The 26,788-nt window shown below is 37.8% G+C and overlaps 1 protein-coding gene across 1 annotated transcript; it reads right to left on the bottom strand.

Moving 5' to 3' along the window:
- Window positions 1-2,803: 2,803 nt before the first annotated feature.
- On the bottom strand, window positions 2,804-26,279 carry TMEM182 (transmembrane protein 182). The gene is made up of 5 exons (XM_003203156.4): window positions 25,898-26,279; window positions 25,423-25,522; window positions 24,310-24,408; window positions 15,136-15,273; window positions 2,804-4,232 (listed from the first exon to the last, which is right to left on the bottom strand). The coding sequence occupies exons 1-5, from the start codon at window positions 26,036-26,038 to the stop codon at window positions 4,009-4,011; spliced, it is 702 nt and encodes a 233-aa protein (XP_003203204.1). The 5' UTR covers window positions 26,039-26,279; the 3' UTR covers window positions 2,804-4,008.
- Between the last annotated feature and the right edge of the window lie 509 nt (window positions 26,280-26,788).

Raw genomic sequence — 26,788 nt, 5'->3', positions numbered from 1 at the left:
TTAGGGAAATACCAGATGCAGAGTTTGGAGGTATCAGACAGGAGGATGCTGCCAGCCCTCCTTTCCTTCTTACCTTCATGGCAAAATGCTCTTCTGATCCCTATTGTTAATGTGTTTCCTGTGTAGATGACCAACATTTTGGACTGGAAGGACAGACTAGCAAACTGAGTAAGACACACGAATGAAAAGGTGGTGCTGTCTAAACTTATGAATTCTTCATCTCTCCTGAAACTTTAGATCATAGATAACTGCTTATACATGACTGTCTTTAGTATCACCATGGACTTCAGCAGCAGGAATCCACGTTTTCTCTAAAAGTAAACACAGCAGAATTTCAGCATACTTTACCTTGTCTTCCCTGCCTGGAAATCACACTGCTGGAAGTACAAATAGGAACAGGAGAGATAGAGGAAAACCCAGTTTTTCCATCAGAAGATAGATAGCTCTTTTAAGAGGTTCAGTCTGACTTCTTAGTAATTAATGCGATGTATGTGGCAGACAGCTAGGATCTTGTATGAATGGAGACAGCAGCACAGGCACTACTTGTGAGCATCCTACTAGCAGCTTACTAGCTCGCCACAAAGCGCAGACCCAGCTGCAGAGACATCCTGCAGAGAAACAGATCAGTCTTTATTATGCATTTCCTAAAAGGCAGATACTGCTTTAGGTCCCTAACATAAACGTCAACAGATGACCACACGTTTCATCAAGGTCAGCTCCAGCGAAACTTCCAGCAGCCACCCCAACGAGTATCAAGGATAAACCAGGGACACATCCTTTCCCGTCTGTTTGTGTCAGCAGCTGCCTTTGCCGCATCGTGTCAGCATGCCCCCCGGGAATCCACAACAGCTGCACAGCGGGCTGGCAGAGGGCAGTGCAGAGGGACGCTCAGCCTCCCTTCTTGCCTCAGTCCCCTCGTTTTTGCACTGCTCCTGTGATGGGCAGTCACTGTCCTCACCAGATTTGCTCTGGACAATCAGATGATCAGATTGAAACTAATAAAAAAAATCTTTCTTACCTACCCATTCCTTTCACCATCACTTTTCTGGACACGTGACTTTAAAAAAAAAAAAATCTCTGCTGATTTGATCACAGGCTGTTGAGCCAGCCAGGCAATTAAAAACAGCCCCCGAAACCAATAGGTTTGCAGGGAATAGAGTTCTTTGACCAATTTCACAGAATATTTTGATTACAGTATCTAATCCCCTTTACAATCTTTTACCCAGCGTTAATCATGAAAATCCCTGTATCATTGACAAGGATTTTCTGGACAAAAAACAAGAAATATCTGGAAGAGTGCCACAGAGGCAGTCTCCCTAGCTGGTCTGTCTTCCCACAGTTCTGACAGACTCTGGGCAGCCTGGTCTGGTGGTTGGCAACTCTGCACATAGCAGGGGGGTTGAAACTAGATGATCATTGTGGTCCTTTTCAACCCAGGCCATTCTATGATTCTATGATTCTATGAAACCCATTCCTATGCACATAGATTTTAATGAAACCAGAAGTACAAGGGTAAGAATATGCTTTTAGGTAACATTTACATGGAGATGCTTCCCTACCACCCAGCACCCTAGTCTATGACAGCTACATGTCACACGCACATCACATGTGCTCAGTGACACCCCTGTCTTGGTGTGCGCAACCTGTCTGCACCTCTCAGAAGGAACCTCTCAGGTATACCATTAGGAGAAGAAAATGGTATCCAATTAAAGCAAATGGATAGACTACAGACTACTGCCAAAAGTTTGAGTGAAGAATTTATGAGGACTTAAGCAATTTCTACTGACGCCAGAAAGGCTCCCTGAAGTTTTTAAGAGAACTGTCAGAAACACCTTGGATGTTCAATGGCCATTACTCCCGCTGCCTGACCCAAAGAGCTGCCTCTGAGAGACGGTGTCTTGCCCATAGGAGTGTAGCTAATTTACCTGACTAATGGAGAGAGCCCTGAAGATGCACATGGGCTGAATTAAGGGCTCCACAGGAGCCTTTGGCTCATTCCTTGCAGAGTTTATTAGTTGCTGCTGCACACATGGCTAAGTTCCTGGAAGAAGTCCAGCTCTGAGGCACCTCTCAATTCCTCCAGCTTCTACAGCTTGCAAGAAAGTGGCTCAAGCGTTTTGCCTCCTCTAAGCTCTTATGTAGAAGGCCTCACCCCTGCAGAGAACCGACAGGCTTCGGGAGGGGTGTGCAGCCCAATGACTCCCAATTATTGAATTTACCTCCCCAATTACTGGTGAGTGTCCTAGACTGTAAAGGGGTAAATACCAACAGACTGTATTATTTGAGAAACAGAATGTGATTGTGTAATTAAAGGCAGGTGTATAACACTATGTGCAGCAGAGGAAGGGTAAATTTCAGCATTTCCTGATTAACCAAGGGCATTGCGGTGTAACCCTTATGTTCTCAAGATGGCTATCATTTATGTGGAGTTCATGTATAAGTTTATGAATATTTGGTTAAAATTCACCCATCATACTCTCGGACACAGTAATTAAAAACATCATGTTAGTAGCCTATAAAAATATTTTTGTGATTTGGTAATTATTCCAAACATCAGAGTTCCGTGCTCCTCTACCCCCTACCCTTGTTTCTTCCTGTTCTATATTGTATCAAGTCTAATCTTGGTGATGGAAAAATAAATAAGTAGCAGAGGAGGTTGGAAACCTTCCAATCACAAAAGCTCCTGAAATTGAAGCAATATCCAATCTAGCTTACCACATCTTCTAGGTGGGCACTCCTTTCCTGCCTTTTAGTGATTCTTTTAGTATTCAGAACAGCTGTGGAATTAAGCATTACGAACGAGAAGAAACCAACATGCAGTCTTTATTTTTCCCCATCAGTCCCATTGAGTTATTAGGTTACAAAGTGAAAATGAACACACTCTCAGATGGATTTAATTTCAGCTTGGGCCCAATGCCAGACAAACCAAGTTTCCTCATAGTTCTCCACCCCATCTTCTCAATACCATCTATACAGTCCCATCTGAGAATGAGATACTTCTACAGCACAGAACCAGATCCTCCTCCTTTGCTGCCTTTGCTTGTCTTGTTGCTTTCCAGGGGATGACTAGCAGCCAGGCCAGATCTGGCTTGTAATGCAGATTTTTAATATTTAAGAAATTGTTGGCTATGTAAAACATACATTTTCATACTCTGGGTGTTACCATCACAATAAATCTTTTGTGTTACATCACCAGGAAAATGTTTCTGGGAGGAGCCAATTATTCCATTCAAAAATAAATCAAATGCTTGATTAAAATATTAAAGCTATAATTCAAAGTACAGTTTTTGGCATAACATTAACTAGTGATTTAGATATGGTATTTTGGCTTACAAAATCATGCAACAAACATGAATTTCAGAATACAGAAGTATACAGCGTTCAAATGCATACAGAAAGGAGAAATGTAACAGAAGCAGTTAAGCTTTTACACGTACAGACTAGCACCAAATTGCTGTTCACTGCAATTGTCTTCTCTCTTGCCCTCTTCCCATGGACTCTTCATGAACAACTGCACTCTATTTTTATAGACTGCAGATGTTTGGTTGCATCAAAGCTAAGGCAAGTAGTGGAAAACAGGAGAGGAGGTAGATTTAATTACTGTGTTTGAACATTTGTTTTCCCTCCATCTTGTACCATTCTCCACAAGTAGAAGCACACGATTAATACTAAAAGACAAATGTATAAAGTGTTGATTTGGCCAATTTCATATTGGGCTTTTAGTTGCAGAATATTTTTGCCTTCCTCTGATTTGCAAAACTGCAAAAATGCTGCAAATAGTACATTATGGAGAATTATGTGTGTACTTCCTATAGAATTAAAAGCAACAAGAGGTATTAAAGGTGGTTTCTTCCTGTATTGAGTTTTGTGTCCTTTACTTTTAAACAAGTAACAGAAGAGATTCCGTAAGTGTGCCTGCATACTTAGGATTGTCATAATGGTAATGATATATAAAATTGTGTCATGAAGTTTCATTCAGATTCCTATACTCCATTTGGCAGCGTATGACTAGTCTGAATTTAAATAAATGGCACGCCCTACCAACAAGAACAGCATTCCTGCTAATAAAGCAAAAAATACACCTATTGGAGCCAGCATGAAAGACCAGCCATAGCGTACATAAACAGCAAAGTCTGGGCAATCCACTTTTTTCATGTTTGTGTAGTTTTCAAGATCAGCCATCGCCTGGACCCAGATGACATACATCACGACTACCAGTGAAAACAAGACACCTGGAAAAGAAACATCCAGTTTTAACAACAGAGTGAGACAAATGATAAGTGCATTTACTGGTTACAGTAATATCTAGAAATCCATCCATGCTTGTGACCCCTCTGCAAGACACAGTCAGCCACTACCAGGTATTTTTTGCCCTTGCCTTCTTTTAACAAGCTTCTTTATTCCTCTGCCTTGCTTCTGATCTGCACTGAAAGTCACGGTCTCATGGCAAAGGGTACGTTTGGTTTTGGTGTGCAGATTGTGGCACAGGCATGTTTGAGGATAAAATTCACTGCTTTGGATTCAGGAGCCAGAGAAGGTGGAAGGAGAGAAGGTGGAATGGGGTGACCTGGAAAATAAATTCTACATATGCTTCCCGTACTCTGATATTGTTTCTATCACAGTCTTTTGGATGACATATGAAAAACAGTAAGAGGTAGGAAACCTTTCTATTCTCATCACCTCTCTACATTTTGCCTCTTTTTTTAATGAGAAGCACTTTGTTTGGAATATTTGGAGTATTCTTATCAAGTATTATGCAGAAATATATTCGAATATATTTCACTCAAAATCTTCCACATTAGAAAAGAAATTGCTGATATATGAACAAAACCCAATAATAATGAAGTAACCACTATGAAGCGGGCTATTAGTATCAACTTGAGAGTGAATACAAGAGTTTCCTGGAACTAATCCACTACATAATTCACAGCTTTCTCCCAGCCACTCCTCTGAAAGGCGTTTGGATTGTATACAAGTGATAGCAATAGGAGCACATGTCCTTACAAATTTTGTTAATCTCTTTGTTACCATAAACCAGAAGGAGATTTAAGAAGAAAATGTTTTCCAAAGTATCAGTTGCATGTCTGATCTTTTATTTTAGTTTAGAGGAACGTGGACACTTAGGAAAGGCAAGCCTGAAGCACAGATGCTCCAGCAGAAGATTCACTGGAAAGCTGAGGGCACAAGTCCGAATTTTTTGCATGCTCCAACCTGTACCCACTTGCTCCCTGAGCTTCAGCTGTCGTAGCACATGGAATAGGAGCAGGGCTATCTATTCTAACATTAAAATATTAGGGGCACACCACCTATCTTTTCCTTTGATGACACTTATATACTTCATTACAACCATAAGGCAATGCAGTACCTCTGGCAACACTTACTGCCAAACCTAAATCTACAGGCTGAAGAGTAGCAGAGTACAAATCTAAAGTACTTGAGGTCTCTTCCCAGTCCTTCTAAATACTTATTACAATACAGCCCTGAACAAATGTGACAAAATCCATAAGTGCACTTTGTAAGTATCCACAAAGAGGCATTTGCCTCCAGATCCACTCATCCAGCTATTCTTTCATGGTTCCTGTTCCTTATCCCCACCCTGAGATGCTCCCTCATCACTGCCTTTCCCTGCCATTACTATCCACTTAATGGGGAGCAATAGGAGTTGTATAAATCTCCTATTTGCTTCAGGCAAAATCAGACAGGTTGGCTTCCACAATTGATGATGGTGATCTGTTGACATTCTTCTTGTTGCTTTATTGTCAAAATGTAATAAGTTTACATTCTGGATATCCTGAACATTTGACAGGTGAAAGCTCACAACTCAGTGTTTATGATCACTGCCTTTTGAAGCCCATGAAAAAAATAAGCTGAAGTAGTTAACCTGAGGCATAATCAAAACATGACTGAAAATCCCAAAGGATTTGCAATTTTTAAGAGACTGAAAGAGAAGAGAAAATCTAAAAATAAGAAGGAGGCAGGCAAATTTCCTGTCTATGAAATACAGTAATATGTTTCCAGAATTACATTTTTCGCATCAGCTTGAATTCTTGACAAAGTTTAAAAAATAAACAATAAAGGGAAAAACCCAACTCTCAACACTCAAAGACATACATTCAATTTTGGAAGCATTTTATCCAAGAAAAACATAATTTTGATAGTATTTACTGCTACAGTTGTATTAAACATACAACTGTTGAAACAATCATAAGGAGAGATCACCTCAGGGTGTAAAAATAAAAAAGTAAATTAAATTGAAGACTCCAAATAAAAGTCAAATTGAGCAATTTTCTGTAACAGAACATAAAATAACAGATAACATAGGCAACAAAGGCAAATTAGATCCAAACATAGCTCATAAATTTTGATGCAAAAAGTGAAAAGATTCTGAGCCAACTTCATAAAGGGAATTATTAGGCATGGAGTTTCTTTAATGTTTCAAAACGTCAACAACAAAAAAAATGTCCCGCAAGCAACTCAATTATTTGGAAAAATACATTGATAAGATGGAAAAACCCAATCAAACATTGGAATTTATCTCTTCAGATGCCTGTGGCTGTTTCTTTTCAAATGTTCATAGTCTTCAATTTATCCTCTACACTGGGGCAACCTTAATCCAAACAAATAATAAATACAAAAAGCAGTGATGTATATTGCCTTACTATGGCATCAGATAAGTACAAGGCCTTAAACATCTGGAACACTTTTGACGTCCAGCACCCTGGGCAGACACGAAGATAAGCAGCCCAGTTAGTATGGAAGGATCAAAACAAAAGTCTTTGAGAGGTGCTTTAATCTCAAAAACGGCACCCCTTATTCTTTAGGCAGTATGAAGCAACACCTCAGTGGTTAAACTAGAGCTGACTCCACATAGGTGCAAAATAGCAAGCCAGTGCTGCCAGTGGTAAAACAACTTCAGCTAAGCTGAAATCCATCAGGTGATTTCACAGCAAGCTGCTAACACCCGTCTGTGGCAAATTGTTGGGTATGGAAATTTGCTCAAGAAATGTATGTCAAGCAGAGATAAATGTCATTTAAAAAAGAAGAAAAAGGAGTGGAGAATATGTAAACCTTCTTATTAATTAGGCACTGAAAGAGTATTTAAGGGCTCTCACTATCTACTAATGGAAGCTAATTAGTAGGTATATTGTTCAGTGTTTTCAAGAAATGTCTTAAGCAAAGGAATCAGGCTAAGTAAAAGCTGGCCAAGTCACACTGGCTCCAATAGATTTCACTTGTTACTGCTCATCTTGTCTAATTTTCACAGATTTATGATTCTATGACACTTAAGCTCTAACATGGGAGCTTGCTGAAGCTCCTCTATGTTACAAATGGTTTCTCTTGCAGAAGGGAAATAAATATTTTTTCACAAATAGACCCTCCGTTTTGTCAGTTTGGTTTTGTTTCCTGAGTTGTTAGAGTACATTAGAAGCAGTGGTAAGAACAGGAAAGCAGATCATGTACTTCCATTATCACTAATGCATCTGCTGAAAATGTTTGATGTTTAGGGCCAGGAGCATTGCTTCCTTTCTATCCATTAAGCACTTCAGGTTGTGCTTAAATGTGCAAGTCTCTAACTTGAAGGGTTTTTCCTCCTGGCATCAACACTGATTGCATCAAAACACCCAATTTAAAGGCAAGTTATGAGCTTAAAGAAAGGTTACTATAGTTTGAATATTTAGCTGGTTGTTAGATTCTAAAAGAATTATGTTTCTTTTCAGAAGATATAACTTCACGTCAGTTTGCACTGTCGCATTTTAACAAAACAGATGTTAACTTCAAGAAAAGTTTGAAAGAGAAGCAGTATCAAAAACAGACCATAATTTGTTCAGTGGACTGGGTAGCACATAAGATTCAGATACATATAACATGAAATAGTTTTTGAAGATCACAAGACATTAACTGGGACTACACATTATGAACTGTAATAGTCATGTCAATTAGCAGTCACCACGCTGTCTACAAAAATGCAAAAATGTAGGGTTTATATCTGTTTTGAGGGGGAAAAAAAAAGAGAGCCATAGAAAAAAAACAATCCGAGATTCAGAGGTTTTAAATATTCAGGTATTGTTCTGGCTTTCAAATCAGATTTGCTTCTCAAAGCCAGTTCAGATTTTCTTAACACATAACACAGGAGTTTATAATTAAACATCCTTCTTTTGCCTATCCATCTGCACCTTGTCCATATATTTACACTACTTCTGCAACACTGTGCTTTTGTTATTCATACTAGAATCATACAATTGTTTGAATTGGAAGGGACGCTTAAAGGCCCTTGGGTCCAACTCCCTTGCAATGAACAGGGACACCTACAGCTAGATCAGGTGCTCAGATCCCCATCTAGCCTGACCTTGAGCAACCTTGAGGGATGGGGCATACACCACCTCTCTGGGCAGTTTCAGTACCTCACTACCCTTATTATAAAAAACTTCTTTATATCCAGTCTAAGTTTCCCCTCTTTTATTTTGAAACCATTTCTCCTTATCTCACAATAGATCTTGCTAAAAAGAGTCTATCCCTCTTCTTTCTTATAGCTCCCATTTAGATAATGAAAGACTACTATCAGGTGTCTCTGGGGCCTTCTGTTCTTGAGGCAGAACAGCCTCAGCAGTCTCATCCTTTCCTCACAGAAGAGGTGTTCCATCCCTTGGATCATTTCTGTGGCCCTCCTCTGGACGTGCTCTCAGCTCTGTGTCTCTCCTGTATTGAGGACTGCATGAGAACACAGTATTCCAGGTGAGGTCCCACCAGTGCAAAGTAGAGGAGCAGGATCACCTCCTTTGCCCTGCTGGTCACACTTCTTTTGATGCAGCCCAAGATAAGGTTGGCTTTCTGGGCTGGTGAACGTACATTCCACTGAAAAGTAGAATGAAAGTGAAAAGTGAAAAGTACATTCACTGGAATGTACTTAAACCAAAGGCATTGTAGCAAAAACAAAATCTTACTGAATAATAATCTACTGTGGTCTGTTTAAGTATTTTAAACTAGCTCACTGGAAGATCACATAGTCACAGAATGGCCGAGGTTGAGGGCACCTCTGAAGGCCATCTGGCCCAATCCCTGATCCAGCCGGGCCACCTACAGCAGGGTGCCCAGAGTCCAGGTGGTTCCTGGAGATTTCCAAGGAGAGGATCCCACCACCACTGGGCAGCCTGTGCCAGTGTTCCATTATCTGCATAGCACAGAAGTGCTGCCTGGTTTTCAGAGAGAGCCTCCTCTGTTCCAGTTTGTGCCCACAGCCTCTTGCCTTGGCACTGGTCACCACTGGGAAGAGAGTGGCTCAGTCATCACTGCATCTTCCCTTCAGGTATTTATAGACAATTATGGGATCCCTCTAAGCTTCCTCTTTCTGCCTGCCTCAATATACATGTAGAGAATACAATATTTTTGAAGAAAAACCATGTATTGCTAAAAGTTGAAAAATAATCTATCATTCCCAATCACAAGATTTGGACTGAACATCGCTGAAATGCTAGCAATTCAGAAACATCAGCCATGCCCATGCAAAACTAAAGAGAGATCGGAGTTAAACTCCTTCCTGCTGGAGAGTATTTTCTTACATAAAGTTTATGCTGCTTGTGGAGGACAACAGGGAGAAACCTTTTATTTATATAACTACTGCTATTCCATTCTTCCTCTGTATCCACAAGTTTGCTTCACCAGTTCGTCTCTTTCCTTCAGAATATTAGTCATGCCAATAGGAGTTGAGTAAGCATCCATTTCAACTTTAATAAGAGATGTTTGCTCATTATGAAGGAGAATATGCTAAAATTAGTATATATTTATTCTGGGAAATCTATCCCTACACTTTTGCACTTGCTATCCTGAATGTCCGAACTTTCATAGCCACATTCTCAGGCAAAACTGCTGAAATTAAAAAAACAAACAAACAAAAAAACCCCTCAATTTCAAAAAGCAGATATTTTTAGGAACAATGTGTACTATAATGTATTTCTACATTTTCAGCATTTAGACCTTTTCCATAGCATGCAGCTGTCCATTTGCCCTTGGCTTTAAGTGACTATAAAATAAAACAGCAGTTGCATGACTCAGGAATGATGGGGGAAATTATTCCTAGAACGTGAAGTATGTCTGAGAGAGATTAAGACAAGTAAATACTTCCCTCCTCCTCCCTTTTCCCTTTTCTCTTTTTTTTCCTCCATTTTGCATTTTTTTTAAGAACACATATGTTTGATACACAGCTCTGTGCAGTGTGATAAGACATGGACTTCTCTGAGGTCACTCATTTCTGTCTTTTGCTTTTATTCTTTTGAATTTGTTTCAAACCAATACTTTTGCATATTGCAGAAGAAAAAGAATACGGAACCTTTAGAAATGTTTATGAATTCAAGAGGCAGTTTGCTGGCCTTTACTACTTATTCTTCCCACGTAGAAATGCCTTTCACTTGTCAATGATGAATGGCTGTTTATGGCATGAATCTTTTACTATGCAGACACGAAGACGACAGGTGCTGGAAAGAATGATGTGAGTTTTAACTTCTGCCTAGAAGTTTAGAACTCTCATTTGAGGAAAACTTGCACAACTATGTGTATGTATATATATTTCAATTAATTTTTTGTCTCTGTCCTTACTATAGATCCACTTATTCTGGCCTCTTGTGACCTTTATTTGAAAAGTACTGTTTACATTCCACTCCAAAGTACATGCCGAGGATCCCACTTTAGAGTTATGGGAGTTGGCACATATGTCTGAAGACAGATTTTGTCCTCATCTAGTAGCTAAGATTGAAGGTTTTTTCTCTTTTGGCAGGAAGCAGAAATTTGTAATCTTGCATCTTCACAAGGGTGTGATTCTCTAATGTTCTATGCACACCCTGAGGTCTTGCTTTCTTATCAGTACAACAAGAAAGCACTAACCGCCATCCAGACGTCTTGCAAGAACAGCCCCAGAATAATCTGGATTTTACTGAGAACTGCTCTAAGTAATAATGTTATAGCAACTTTCTCTTCTTTTCCTATGGCATTTGAAGAAACCATAAGGCTTCTTACAGTTTGTACTACTGTAGCTGCTTTTTGCTTCATCCTTTGATGTTGAAGATATGGAGATGAGGTTGCAAAGAGACTGCTCGAGACATTGACTGTGGTACTGCTGAACTAATATGTGCTTTTTTCCCCACTGGCATAGCATATCTATGTTCCATGTGCAAGCTCAGGTGAAATTTGAAAGCTTAACATGGAAAGCTGCTAGTCAATAAGCTGCCACAAATACTAATTGTGTGTGCTTCTTCATTTACTAGTTCAGAAGCACTGCTCAATAAAAGAACCTTGAAGACTTTCTTAAAGATTGAGGTGATCAAAAGGCAGCTCTGTGACTGCCACAGATCAGGCAGGAGAATTTCTCTTTGAGTAGTTGTTCGCCTTTTCTGAAGCCTACATCTATGACACTGGAACAAAAGCTTCAGAGACTGCTTTGTTTTGGAGTATAACCCCCTTGCAGCTCATCCACATGGGAACCAGTGACGCTAGCAGTGAGACCTTCAGTCCTCAAGTGTGTTCCTAGAGAGCACTGAGAGTGAGAGGTAAGGGCATGGGTGCCCAAGTGATGATGGTCTCAAACCTGCTGCTCAAAGACTTGGGCAAAACGTGGCATGCAGTGTGCATCGGCTCTTGCCTTTGTGGCTAGTGTTGCAATTGGGGTTTAGGCTTCTGTATCCACAAGACCCATTCTCAGAGACATGAGGACTACTGGGATGAGAGAAGATCCATCGGGCAACTCGGCAATCTCAGAATCTGCCATAAGGGTAACACTACAGAGTGCAAGCAATCCACGAAGTAGCTGGACTGCATCAACAATGACTTTTTCAGATATGTTTGGAACAGACAAACTAATGGAAAAAATATGATGGACTTGTTACTCAAATAAGAAAAAGCTATGACTATAATGGCCATAAAATAGCTAAGTTTAGTATCCTAGGAGAAATCCTAGGTAAACAGGAGCCAGAATTTTAGGGGAATTGACTTCAGCCTGTTCAGGGAATTGGTAGACAGGATCCTAAGGGAGATTATTTTGAGGGGCAAAGGCTACCTTGAAGGACAGAGGGTCCAAAGGAACTGGCTGTTGCTCATTTGCAATTTCCTTACAGCACAAGAATGATCCCTATCTGTGTGCAAGATTTTAAGCAGAGTCCAGCAAAAAGGAAAGTCAAGCTCATATAGAGCTGCACTTAATAAAAGCACCATCAGCAGCTCTACATCTGAAAGTACTGCTATTGCCCTTTACTCAGCACTCGTGACAACATACCTGGAACACAGTGTCCAGTTTGAAACTTGCCAGTGAAAGAGTGATAATGTAAAACTGATGACTACCAAAAATGTTAGATGGATTGAGGACAAGAAGAGGCTCATCTGGCAAATTTTAGTCTAAGGCAGAAAACAGACTTTATCTTTCTAAATGGAGGTATAGAGAAGATAGGAGATAAAGTCTTCAGAGAAGTGCACAGTGAATGGTTACAAGTTGCAGCAAGGAAAATGTCAGGTGCACACGTGGAAAAAAAATCACAAACAAACTGGTCAAAGTAGGACAAGTACTCAAAGGTGTTGTGGATTATCAATTAGTGGATATTTTCAAAACTTGACTAGATCAGGCTCTGTGCTGCCTTATTTCTGAAGCCAGCCCTGCTGAGAATGGGAAATGAAATGTGATTGCCGCAAGAAGTTTTTTACAACTGAATTTTATTCTATGTCATTCAGAATCTCTGCTTAGGCTCTCTTCCCCAGGCTCTGTCAAGTGCTTTGTAAGGCAAATCATTCTTTAGCAGAAATTAGGTGAACTGTCTGTACCTATTTTGTCAATTAAGATTGCAAAAGGATACAAATACTTCAGTCCAGTAGTAGCTATTAAAATTGCTTCATCTTGTATTCTTCTTTAAGGACACATAGAAGTAAGAACATGACCAATCTTCCTATCTTCTGCTTTCAGACTTTCACAGAAAAAACTGTGATGACTAACTTCCTTCTCATTAGCCTCCTTCCAGTATAACTGCTAATCACACTTTGGTAGCAAGATATGGACATGTCTTAGACACATTGGTTATGTGAGTATGCTGACTTTGAGAAGAGCTGAGCATCAAACTTTTGGGTATGGTTTTGTGGATGTTCTGAAGTTTTGAATAGGATAATGATATTTACAGTAAGTACATTTCCCAAGTATCTCTGTCCTACTGTTATGATGGAGCAGATGCAGAAGAGCAGTCAGGATCTCTATCTCCACATCCAAGCTAAAATATCTTGGCTAGCCTAATGGGTCCTGTACTCTGTTGTCACCACTTTCTTTTGGGAAATCATAGCAGAATTTTACTAAATGCTCTTGCTTTTCAACAAGAAAAACAGTAATATTTTAAATAAAACAGCTCTGCTCAATGAAGCTGGTAAAAGGACTAGAAAACAAGACTTAGAGCAGCTGTCATCTCATTGCTCTACAACTACATGAAAGGAAGTTTCAACAAGGAGGGTGTTGGTTTCTTTCCTCAGATAACAAGTGTAAGAGTAAGTTATGCCAGCAGAAATTTAGATTGAACATTAAGCAAAATTTCTTCACAGGGAGCTTGGTAAAGCATTGGAACACGCTGCCCAGGAGTGTGGAGTCTGCATCCCTGGAGGCATTGAAGAGATGTGTGGTTGTGGCAGTAATTGACAAGGTTTAGTGATGGGGCTTAGTAGGTCAGGCAGATGATTTGACTTGGTGATCCTGAAGGCCTTTTCCAACCTAGATGATTCTATGATTCGATAGTATGTTCATCTGAGCCACCTTCAGAATAGCTCAGCCCCTCCTCCAGGATGAAATTAACTGCCAGCTGGAGAACTTCGTAGCTAAAGTTTTGACTTTTAATGACTATTGTTATTGCCTTCAGCAGGCCTCTTAGGGAAGCCAAGGATGAACTAGCCTAGACTTGTGGAATCTAACTTGCTTAAATTAGGGCAGATTAACTGACTCAGAGTGGAGAAAGCACACTTCACTTCAGAGGTCTCCTTGCTAGTTCCTGGTGTCTTACCATTTCCTCCCTTATAGTCTCTAACACTTTCTAGAGACAGCAGAGATTTTCACAGATTACAAATGTAGCAAATGAGCAGGACTTACAAAAGCATTTAATTAGCAAATCAGTGACCAAAATAATGAAATACCTTAGAAATTCCAACAGATCATGAATATTTTTACACGTCTTTTAAAAGTGTGGAGGAGTAATCCCCAAAGGAGCAAATGCAAGTATTCCAGAGTTTTTTCAGCAACAATATTATAAAACACTTCACATTTCACTGAACGTGTTTTAAGAGGAAATTATGATCTTATTAGCATATGTATGCAGATATGCAATATGAAGAAGGTAAGCAGGTTGGTAGGTCAATAATGGAAGTAGAAACAGAGTTCAAGCCTCTTGATCTTGGCATGAGTGTTCTGCCCCACAACACCAAGATGCATACAAACTAGGATGATGATGAGCACATATTGTCATTTATATCCTAAAAAACTATTGTTTTTTATATTGTTTTATTCCAGAGTCAAAATTAATAGAACAGTGACCCAGAAAGCTGGCCATATCAGCTCAATCCTGGGAGGATGCATCCTACAAATTATGTGTGGGTTATGAGGAAAGAGAAAATTCAGTTATTTACTGTGTTCATTTACACAAGTTTAGAGCTCCCACTTACTCATATTTGATAACTATTTTGTGTACTTCAATCACATACAAAACACATCTCGTATACTTGTCATGTGAATATGCTGTGTCTTTCAGCTTCTTTAGAATCTGCCGTTACCACCTTCACTGCCTTTGTGTCCCTGACTTCCCTTAGCAGAAGTCCTTGAGAATCCTACAAGGCAGCATCCCTAAAGATACATGCCTTTTCCTGCTCAATAAGTAGATTGAAAATGCAGTGATTCCATGAACGGTCCTGTACTTCTTTCTTTTTTATTGTAATCAAAAGGTAGCTTTCTGAAAGGCTTCAAATAACAGCAGAAAGAATTGTACCCAAGACAGATGCTCCACAAGCCAAAGCACAGAGGCACAAACTTCCTTTTTTTTAACCATGATTGTATAATTTTTGTTACAGAAAATGGGGAGAAATACCTCATCCTTTCTATTCTAATGCCTTAACTGATGGAGCAAACAATATACTTACCAGCAATAATGTAAAAGCCTCCTCCTGCTTTGTAAAGAATATGGCTGGCAAAAGGAGCTGCACAGATGATCAGGAAACTAGCCATCACAATAGTGATCACTCCCAGGAGCATAAGAACTGTCCAGAAACCTCGATAAACTGGAAAAAAGAAAGAAAAAGAACGCATATCAGACTTTTTTAGAACTTAAGTTACATATTTGGCTAATAAAGATTTTTCTTTTCCACTTTTCCACTTATTGACAAACCAAACATTCATTCCATTGTGTATGTACATTATATATCACATGGATCAAAGGAGATTCAGAAACCAGTTCCTATCTGGTGATCATGAAAAACAGTGTTTAAGTTACCTCAAATGAAGTCACCTACTTAACATTTAGACAGTGACTTGAAAAACAGTAACTTGACAAAATCTATGATGTTTAGAAAATGGTGTACTGAAGTTGCAGCAAAGATTCTTTTGGAGAAATGATTGGGCTGGTTGGATATAATTGTTTCACCAAAATTGACTGGGAGAAACAGAGGACTGTAACATTTTGACTTTCTCAGTGCTCAGATCCTATCACCAAAAGCAATCTGTAAGTTCTCTATAATTTTCAAGTTCATCATTCTTATTAGTTTATATACAACAGAAGGAAATCTAAAGCAGGAAAGAAGAGAAACTTAAAAAAAAAAATGATAACTTGAAAAACAATTTTTAAACCAGGCTGTTTCTGCTCTAAAATTCTTTTTATTTTATTAGAATTTGATGTTTCAGAAGTCCCTGCTAGACAGTGCCAAGCAGTGCTTAATTAATGGATGCAGCTGGTGATAAATGAGCCGAGAGTTTTGTGACATACTCTGGCCAAAAGAGTCTTTCTAACAACTATTTTTTAGCTGCTTAATTGCACATCCATTTAACAAAGTCATCATTTTACAAATGCTACAAGACTGACATAAATTTCTCCCATGAATTTAAAAATTGGTACATTAACAGAACCCATTAGTAAAATTATGAGTTGCAAAGATCTCCATCGTCAGTTCTGAAAATCTTGAAGCACTGACAATTCAGTCAGTGAAAAACATTTCCACCCAACTGAGGGAAAGCACATAAGCCAGCTGGCACGTCAGAAAAAGTGAGTCACAAAAGAAACTGCCACTTATCATTTGACAGCACCTACTTACTGTTATAGCAAAACACAACTAAGTAACTATTATACTGGTTCAGATCCTGAAAGTTTCAAATCCATCCTGCCTGCTAAAGCCAGCTATTCTGGAATAATTCAGGTTTGCTCTCATCTGAAATCTGAAGGTGAACTACATGTTACTAGCTTGTGCTTCCCATCAGTATGTTTCAAAAATCTACAGTTTTCAACTTGACCAGCTTAACTCATGTTAAAGTATACATCATCTTGCTTATCTCAGCCTTGTATATGTATGTGTTAGTTAGATCACATTCACCACATCACATTAGCCACACTTTTAAAATAACGCCCTTTTTAATCCAGGCAAAGACTCAGAGATATAATTTTCTGCCACGCTGATCAGCAGATTTGGGCATAGGGAAGATGAATGTGTCTGAAATTAGCTGGCAGAGGAATAAAACTGTTTTTTGGTTCATATCCAATACACAGCTTCCTTCTATGTAAACAAATAAATAAATATTAGGTGAGAAATAAGGCTCTGGTTCAGCAAAGCAGTTAAGTGCGTGTTATGCTTTAAGTACTCAAATTCTTAGGGGATTTAGGAACCTGTTTAAAGTTAAACACATAGTATAATGATTCACTTGATGCAAATGGACAGTGAATGGAGGCTAGAGAAAGTAAATCTCTTAAGTCCTTCAGTCTTGGGTCTTTGAAGCAATTTCATATTATTTTACTCATGGGGCTACTTTGTTAAGCTCCATTGCAGTTCCCAAGTCCATGGGACATTACTTCCTCATTTAAAACCTAATACTGCTAAATCAGCCTATAACCACCCAACTCTTTTACATGGATGGCCCAAGGTACTTCAAAGTCACGCTACGTAACAGGGCACATTGGCCAAAATGAACTTTGAAAGGGCTTACTTCAATATCATTATGGTCATTCCCTGAAGTTATACAGCAGTGTTTCTAGAGATAGAAGAGGACATAAGCTTCTACAGCATAATGAAATTAGTGTGCAGTTTCATTATCTGGTCTTGACATTAGCTTTTAGTGAAATTTTACCAGAAAAGCTTGATTTGCTCAAATATTCCTGAAAAATAAACACAAAAGGAGTACAAATATAATTGATGAAAAAATGTTTAAACCTCTTTGTGGCTATACAAGAGATAAGCAGTTTCTCTGCTTCAACAGAATAACTATTTTATGCATTATAAGTAAAATACTGATTTGACTTAGCTATCTTCTGGCATAACTTTCCATTGTATTCCTCTATAAATAATTATTTTCTCTGGTGAATTGTAGGGGTATTCTGATAGTCCTAACAGTTGTTTATCCAGCAACTTTATCATTAAACATCAATTAGAAAATAAAGAAGATAGGTAAAGAAATCTGCAGAGTTCCCTAATCTATCTTTTTATGCAAAATCCTACCCCCACAATCTACAAGACTTGTGGCACAAGTCCAAGGAAACATCTTAAGAGACCCTGAAGCATGTCTAGAGAAGGGCAATAAAGCTGTGAGGGTCTGGAGAAGAAATCTTACAGGGAGAGGCTGAGGGAACTGGAATTGTTCAGTCTGGAGAAGAGGAGGCTCAGGGGAGACCTTATCGCTGTCTACAACTGCCTGAAAGGAGGCTGTGGTGAGGTGGGTTTGGCTTTTTCTCCCAGATAACAGAGATAGGACAAGAGATAATGGCCTCAAGTTGTGCCAGGGGAATTTCAGGTGGAATATTATGAAAAATTTCTTCTCAGAAAAAGTGGTGAGGCACTGAAACAGGCTGCCCAAAGAGGTAGAGGGGACACCATCCCTGGAGGCGTTTAAGAAAAGGGTAGACGTAATTATTAGGGACGTGGTTTAGTGAGTAATATTGGTGGTAGGTGGACGGTTGGACTAGATGATCTGAGAGGTCTTTTCCAACATTAACCATTCTATGATTTACTAAAGGAGTTAAAAGGCAACCATTTTTTTGCAAAGAAGACTTCACTTACTTCATATTCAGACAATTTTTTGCTTAGATCAGTTTCCCACCTTCTCTGTTTAGACGAGCAATTCCCATGGGGCTAATAAGTCAAAATTACAGAGTAACCCTATTGCTATCATTAGTTTAGCTGGCATAAACAGATAAACAAAAAAGAGCTAGTTGAAATAAGCCAACCTAATAATGAACTTTCTAAGTCAAGAGCATCACTGCTCTGAGATTGAGGTGAACCATGACCGCTAAAAGGCAACGGAAAATGCTTTTTGAATTATGGTTCTTTATAGCCCCTGAAAAGGAATGATACTGTAATCCAAACAGTCTGCTTCAATAATATTTGTTCAGTGCACCCATACAAGATGTTAAGAGAAGTCTGCATCATTTCAAGTATTGCTGAGGTAGTTCATAAGACTGCCCATTTTCTGGCCAGAGTACAAGGAATTCACCTCTGCAAAAGGTAATAGGCACTAAGTAAATTTACTTCACAGATATGTCAGAATTATCTATCTCAAGTAGGTATATTATTCCAAGTATTTCCTGCAGTGGAAAAAATAAAGTATAAGCATTACCACACAGTCTGAAATAAACGTATTTGCAGTGTTAACCTTAGGTATCACTCTTGCTCTATGTTGCAAGAGTGCTAAACAGAGAGATGTGTAACTTGTCTTGGTAAGCTGTCCCTTCATCAGGGTACAACATTTGTCTTGGTAGTGACAGGCAGGCCTAAAAATAAGACAGTACTTAGAGGACAACAGGAGTACAGCTTGTATGCTTGTCTTTGAGCTCTGCACCTTCAACCTGTATGCTGCGGGAATAATACAGCTGCAATATATTCCTCCAAAATTGCATGACCTGTAATTCTGCCTTGCTACTGCTTTTCTCCAAAAACATCCTAAGTCAGATTCTTCTAGAGACTTCTGCATCATTTGAAAAGTAGCCATAGTATTGGGTTTTGAGCAAGGGGAGTGGATTATGGAGAAATAGTTATGAAAAGGTTCCTTTTGTGGATTCCAGATCCACAATAAACTCAAGCTACAGTTTCATATTTTAAGATGTTACTGGTGCATGATGTGAAAAAGAAGCAATAATGCATTTGAAAAATTACACAGTCATGCCACCTAAAAGGCAAGACAGTTTTTATGTGGTTACAATGCACACTTCAGAAGTTACATAGTCAGCTATTCAGGAACAAGCTTAGCTCATGACACCATGTGGCACACATCTACTACTAGAGACACTGGTATCAACCTCACTGAAATATATCACATATTTTATTGCCCTTGCTGGCTTCAGGAGTTTCAAAATCTCAACAATGGAAAAGACTTGGCCCATACATTTTCTATGGCCAAGAAATAAATCAAAACAACAGCAACAAATCTGCTTAATATTGAACACATTAAGCCCTACAAAGCTGAAAATCTTTTTGAAGAATTTTTGTGTGAGTACAGTGCTTCATTGCTAATAATAGTTAAAATGACTTGGAGAACTTGCCAAAAATTTTCACCAATAAATTTAAGTCCTTAAGTGAACCTTTCCTGTGATTTGACTATACAGAGTATTTTAGAATATGCTTACTATTTAATGTAAGAGATATCAAAATACTTTTGACAACAGGCATCAAAATGCCACCCACAATATAAAGTACAGTGAAAGGTAAGTGCCTGAGGTGCTCTAAATCAGAAGCATCTTCTCTGCAGATAAACCACTGTAAACAACATCACAGCTCCCATCAGAAGTGTGAGGCAACACAGTAAACCTTGTAAAACTGTTCCAGTTTCACTAAGTACCCTTAACTATCCCTTAGTAGTAATAATCTTTTTTTTTTCTTCAAATAACCTTAACAGTAAAACAAATATAGTATTTGCAGTCTGAATATATTGCTTTTTTAAATGCTTCCTGCTTCATTACTGCTTGGTGGCTGGGGAGTTTTCCCTCAGTAAATGTACTATATTACAATTTCTCATGGACAATTATATGACCATCTTACATAACAGCATTTTTTCCCCTAAAAATAGGCTACTTCTAGCATTTCACTAGACAATTATTATTTTCAGATTTCATTGCTGATATTTCCTAGATTACATTAGGTTAATTTTAGCCCAGTAATACACGTGCCAGTAAATTTGATAACACTATTATAGATGCAATAGTTGCTGAACCAGAATTTCTCTTCAGTTCTATAAACATTCTGTATTGCATATCATATTAGGCACTACTTCAAACACTGGCAGTCTGCCCAAGACTGGACAAAATAAGATATAAAGGCAAGGAAAAAAAAAATGTACTAGCAGCTACAGATCAGAGTATTAAACTGAAGTGCCAGAGCACTCCATTAAATGGCTCCAAATGTAGCTTCAGGCGGCACTGAGGCAATTTACAAAGTTAAGAAACCACTATTTATTTCCAAATAAACTTTGGAAAAAAAACGCCCCTCAAAAATAAAATTAATGATCTGAAGAAGTGCTAGATCTTGCACCTCTTTTTCTTAGAAATTATCACACTTTAGACAAACAGGACTACTTGTATGAGTAGGGACTTCAAACATTTTTCAAAACAGTTCTAGTATTGTCTGGTAGTACAAGAGATTTTTTATAGAAGTGTGAGAGCCTTGTATGTCACTGTTAAGTAAACCAGTAATGTGATACCATTAATTAACTTAGCTTGCAATGAATTTTTATTTAAGTACTATACTATTACGTTTTCAAAATAGCATGATGGGATAACTGATCTAATTATGATTATACATATGTGTATGTAGGTTTATATTAGAATAATATATTTCAAATAAAATAAATAAAAGATCACTCTCCGGTACCTTTCACTGTATGGTCTAACTTTTTTTTTTATTTCTAGCTTTCAGTCTGTTTCACTTATGTTTGTGAATCATCATAGAAATGAATCTGCTGGTGACACAATGAAGTGCTGTCTGTCTGCTTAATAGCTGCACACTGGCATGGCTGTCACCATAAACCATTGTAACATCACAGAAAGCCACTGGAGACAGGATTCCAATGACTTCACTTAGATTCCTAATTCAGGTTAAGACAAATGGCATTGACTGCAAATTTCTTTAAGTCCATTAACTGTAAATGATGGCTAGCACAGCTATTGATTGAAGCTTACACTGATGGTAGGTAAAGTCCTCCTCTCTCCACCATAATACTTAACAAAACTAGAGTATGAATAAAGCCATAATAATTGAGATTAAGATACAGAAAACTGCAATTTCAAAGAAGTCCTTTCTAACCCTTCCAAGCGAATCATGCATCTGACAGTAACGACGAAAGGAAGCCTGAAACATTAAAATATGCATTTGAATAAGACTATAACTCTTGACACCAAGAGCTCATAGTCTAAGTCTCCTCACCAGGTTGAACCAAGCCTTTTGAGTAAAGCATACTAACACTTTAGACTTTGAGATCTTCCGTGTTTGAGTCTTTTGGGATCTGTCACATACACAACTTAAAACCAATATATGGAAGGATGTAAATAAATTAAGAGAGGATAGATTTAGCTTCTTTTTAACTATATCTTAGGAAAAAAAAAAAGTCTGAGCCAAACTATTACTGATACTAAAGCCAAAGGAATAATTGCAATAGAGAACTTGGTCCACTCACTCCGATCAAAATTGATCCAAGATTTCATGGTTCCTCAGGAAACTTATGTTTGCCTGAGCTATTCTAACTGGATGGTATCATAGCATTCCAGCTATAAACTACACTTCTGTTTGCACTAGGGGCTTCAATTAAAGCCAATTTGCTCTGATAAGGCCCCACTGCCTCTTAAGCCAAACTGTGAATAAAAGAATTCACATGCCTTTGCTTGCTGAGAAAGTTCTCTGAACAGAAGGCTCGAGTTTTTAAGAAAATTGTGTTGTACATACACATTTGATTTCTCTAATGAAATTTAAAGCTTTTTATTCAGCTGTTTATTTTTCAGCAAATTGAATATTTTTCAGATGACAGCATATTTCTTCTTATGCACTCCTAATTAAAATAAGACTTGAGGATCTCTCTAAAAACAAAGTGAAAAATCATTCTGAAGAACTAAGTGTGGTAGACTTTTTTTATCCCCAAAAGTGAACGTTTTAGAAAACTATGATCCACAAAAATTGAAATATTCTATCAAGATACAGTAGCAGAACCAAAAAAAAAAAAAAGGAACAATAACCCCAATTTCTTGGTAGTGCCCTTTCATTCTGTGCTTTTTTATTCTTTTATTGAGATATTCTCATATTTAATATGAGAATATTAGGTTCAGCCATCTGGATGTACAAGTAGTTGACAAACTATTTTTCTGCACGAAGTCAAATGGAGGGTTTTCACCACTATCTTTTACAGAAAAGCATTTCCTTCACTGTGAATCAAGAAGGCAATAACTCTCAGTATTTCTTAATTTAGTAATTGTAGATTCTGTGAGGTTTTAAAAAGCCAAACATAATGGGCAGGCCTGTCAAAGTACACTAAAAGAAAACTGAATGTACTAACTGAAGAGATGATCATAAAACTTTCTTAATAAAAAGTTGTGAAAGATTCTTAAACAAGTATACTTGCTCTGGTAAATAACTCTGTTTGGATGCTGAAAATGAATTGGAAGCATAAAAAAAACCTCTCTGGTTTTAATGAGATCCAAAGCAATCCAACTGTATCTATTTATACAGCAGGAATGGCTCTGAATATTCTCTACCTGTGCCAGCATCTATAGTACAGTTCTGCCTATTTTTAATCTCCTAATATGAAATATAGATAGGAAAATTATATTTGAGCAGTGTTCTTTTGGCAAATATTAACTGAAATTAATTAAACTTTTGATGATATTCCTACTCCTTTCTTCTTCTTTGTTTGTCCACTTCTATGTAATCATGCAATATGATTTGAAGATCCTTTGTGAATGTATGAGTGCATGGTTGAATACCAACTTCGTCTAGATTATTAGGAGCAGATGGCTCTGTCATTTTCAAATGAAAAGATAAACTGTTCTAGATGTGCTTCAACATTACAGATTAGATCTCTGACTCTGAATGGTAAGGTATGAATTCTTCCTGGACAAACAGTTCATAATTTCTAAAGATTAACAGAACTGTTACCAATACAAATTCTTTTCCTTCTCATTTTTGCAGCATAAAAAATGGATTAGAAAGACACTTCAAAGTTAGCAAAGGTATAATTACAGCTTCAGGGATCACTTAAGTCATTGAGTCAGTAGCTCAGATACCAGCAGCATTCATACATCACAGGTTATTTCAAAAATTATATGAAATAACCATCAGAAGTGATAGTCTTAAAAATACATTTGCATAAAGCCCTTGATCTGATGAAATGTGACCAATTTTTTGAACTGAGTAGAAAAAACAGAGCTTTCCAGAGCTTTCCTTATGTATTCAAACACAAGGTTATCAGTGCTCTGTATCTTACATACGTATATATATTTATGTCTCTCTGTTACTGCACCAGAGTTTCTTGGCATTAATATCAGCTTAACATAGTAAATATTTTCAAATACTAGAATTAATTCACAGAACAATACTTCACAGTAATAAAATGTTAGTTTATATTATTCATGTATGGCACACGATATTCAGTGTCTGTGTCAGCTGAGAGAAACTGGTACCTCCAGCATTCAGTGCAGTATATCTGAGTTAGTTGAATAAAATTAGACTGTAACAAGGCCCCTCTCTTCATTTCTCATAAGGTAAAAATGCAATATATTTCCACATGTGATTTATTTATTTAACAAGAAACAGTTTAATTGGAATACATGAGAAGAAGTAATTGTTTAAAGCATTCATCCTAAGAAAGATACTTTTTATTTTGAAGAAAAAAAGCATGAAAAGAAAATGTTTCTGCTTATAGAAATGATTTCCATTCTGCCATCATACTTAAAGCATTCATTTAAGTGCTTTGCTAAATAGTGTCTTAAATATGCACATTGTAAAAGTCTGACAAGTACGAAACACCAAAACTGTATTAATTAAACTCTGTGGAGAGATAATGTAGTTCTGCACTAAAGCATCTGAATTGTTTTCTTGAAATTATGGGCATTGTATCCATTTGCAGCCAAAAAAAATACTTACTGACTGCAGAGTCGTAAGAAGTTGAGTTGTGTTCATCTCGCATATGAGGAAATGGTGAGAGGTAAGCATGTGTACAAATCTTAGAAGGTGACTGATTGGCTAAAAGAAAGAGAGAGATCGTTACTAATATTTTATTGCTTTGAGAATTTAATATCCTAAGACTGTTCTTCAAATTGATAAGCAGAGTTTCATAGGGTAAGATTCAGTGTTCCCCCCAGTAGCTTTGCAGTGGATTTTGCTTTCGTAAGAGACAGCAGCCTTGATCTTCTGCCAGGGATTTTCCTTAAAGGGCAGCTCAGATTTGTACTACAGGAACAGTAAATCAGCCTGGTTGAAGGGAAGGATCTGGTACACTGCAACACGTACATATGCTTTTACATGCATATGCATTTTTCTGTTGTGAGGGTTAATTATTTCTTGCTCATTACAGCATATCCAAGCAATGTATTTAGCAAAATATGGGTTACTGAAGTTAAAACTGTATGAAAGCACCTGTTTTTCACTAGGTTTGTTAAAACTCAGCAATAAGGTGAGGGATAACTATATCTCACAGGTTAGGTCAAACACAAGATAAGATTTGCAACCTTTTCTTCATTTGAAATTTTGGGGGCAAATACTATCTTCCAGAATCCTGGCACATATTGAAAGAAAACAGATCATCCATACATTTAGTAGAGGTTTTTTTTTTGAAGGAGATGTGTCCTACACCATTCTCACCTACTGATAGAATTAGCTGGAGAAACTGCAAAAACTTCAAGCAAAAACTCATGGACTGTCCTAAGCATGAGACTCTTTTTCCCTGCTTTATGAAAATGAACAGACCATTAACAACATAGCAAGAGACTGTCTTGATAAAAATGGACTCTCAGTTGAGATGACAGGCTACTACTGAAAGAGTAAGCTGATAGTTAAACATGGATGATTTTGTCCTGGGATATCCTTTAGTACAGATTTTAAAAGTGTTTGTCGCTTTTGAATTTATTTGAAGATAGATTAAGAACCTGATCACTGAATAGACCAAATGAAATTCAGTGATTCATAAGCACTAAGAAAAGCTCCACAGCTTTGAGATCCAACTATTGTAGATAACATAAAAAGAAAGGTATTACTTACTGTACCAGAACTTCCACATGCTGGTGTTATGCTCTCTTACATTTCCACTAAACCAGCACCTCCAGAAGAAACCTTCATGATGAAACGTGGCCATCTCAGTCTATGAAAAGTAAAAATAAAAATGAAAGCCTTTATCATACTATTTTTCAAACAGGTGAAAGAATGAAGTTCAAGTGAAATTAAGATATTTATGTAAAAAATAACACCATTACAATGACACACAGCCTGTCTGAGCAGAGGTTAGCTATAGCCTGTCTATACAGTTATAGTTCCTGTGTGAGAATGTCGTATTGCTAAAGTAGTATCATAAAAAATGAATGAATTTTAGACTTGATTACAGCTGTTTACAAGAGGTTTTGAAGTAGGCTTATAAGCCTCCAGAATGTCAAAATGAGTATGTTCAAAAATTCATACAGAATTGAATCCCTAAGAAAGAAATAAATCTAAAAAATTATAAATAAAAATCCATACTAACCCCAACATCCTCAGGTGCTTTTGAACACCTCCCTACTTCTGTAGAAAGAAGCCAATAATCAGTTCCAAATGCCACCAAAAAGAGCAAAACTCCTAGAGCTGCGAATAAACCTCCAAAAAATATCCCCACACTCAGTTTCATTATTGAACTTATCTTCAAAAAAAAAAAAAAAAAAAAAAAGCAATTCTTTTTTTTCTAGTTACTTAAGAAGAAAAAGAAAATTATTAGGCAAGTGGCTAGAAAGCAGTTTGAAGAGTACAGCTCATATCTGAAGAAGTTTCTCTTTGCTTGACTTTCTGCTGTGTTTCCCAATGCCCTGTGAATTGATTTCTGTCTCCTAATTTGTGTTCCATGTGGCTGGCTCAAGCCTGACAGATGAAAAGGGTCATCTATTTTAGGACACTGATGGCAGAGCTTCATTCTGTTACTCTGTCTGGGCGAGGCCAGTCAAAAATAGCTGACCTTCCCCTAACTAATCAAGGATTGACTTGAAATATTATTGCAGCTGGTACATCAACTTCAGTGGAGCTGGAGCTGCAATAGCCCTGTCAGTCCATGCAAAACATGATACAGAGTACAGAGACACAGTAAGGGCTTCTAAGATCCAGTACTGGTAGTGGAAGGTTCCCTGGCTATTAGCAGGAAATGAAACATACACATCACTTTGGAAGTTACTAGCAGCCACTTTACTAAATAAAGGCTGAGATTTTTTTATGGAACTTTGAAAATACGGTAGCCAAATCTCAGAGATGCCTTTGAGAAGTACTGATCTGGAGGTATTATAAGTGTACTTAGTTTTAGAAATTTATACCTGTACCACACCTCCTCACATTTGTACAGAAACAATAATCTTTTTTCAAAAAGAAGGCACTTTTCCACATGTATGTTCTG

This window comes from Meleagris gallopavo, chromosome 1 (genome assembly GCF_905368555.1).
Source record: "Meleagris gallopavo chromosome 1, MGAL_WU_HG_1.1, whole genome shotgun sequence".
Classification (NCBI taxonomy): domain Eukaryota; kingdom Metazoa; phylum Chordata; class Aves; order Galliformes; family Phasianidae; genus Meleagris; species Meleagris gallopavo.
This window is presented reverse-complemented; position numbering and strand designations above follow the sequence as displayed.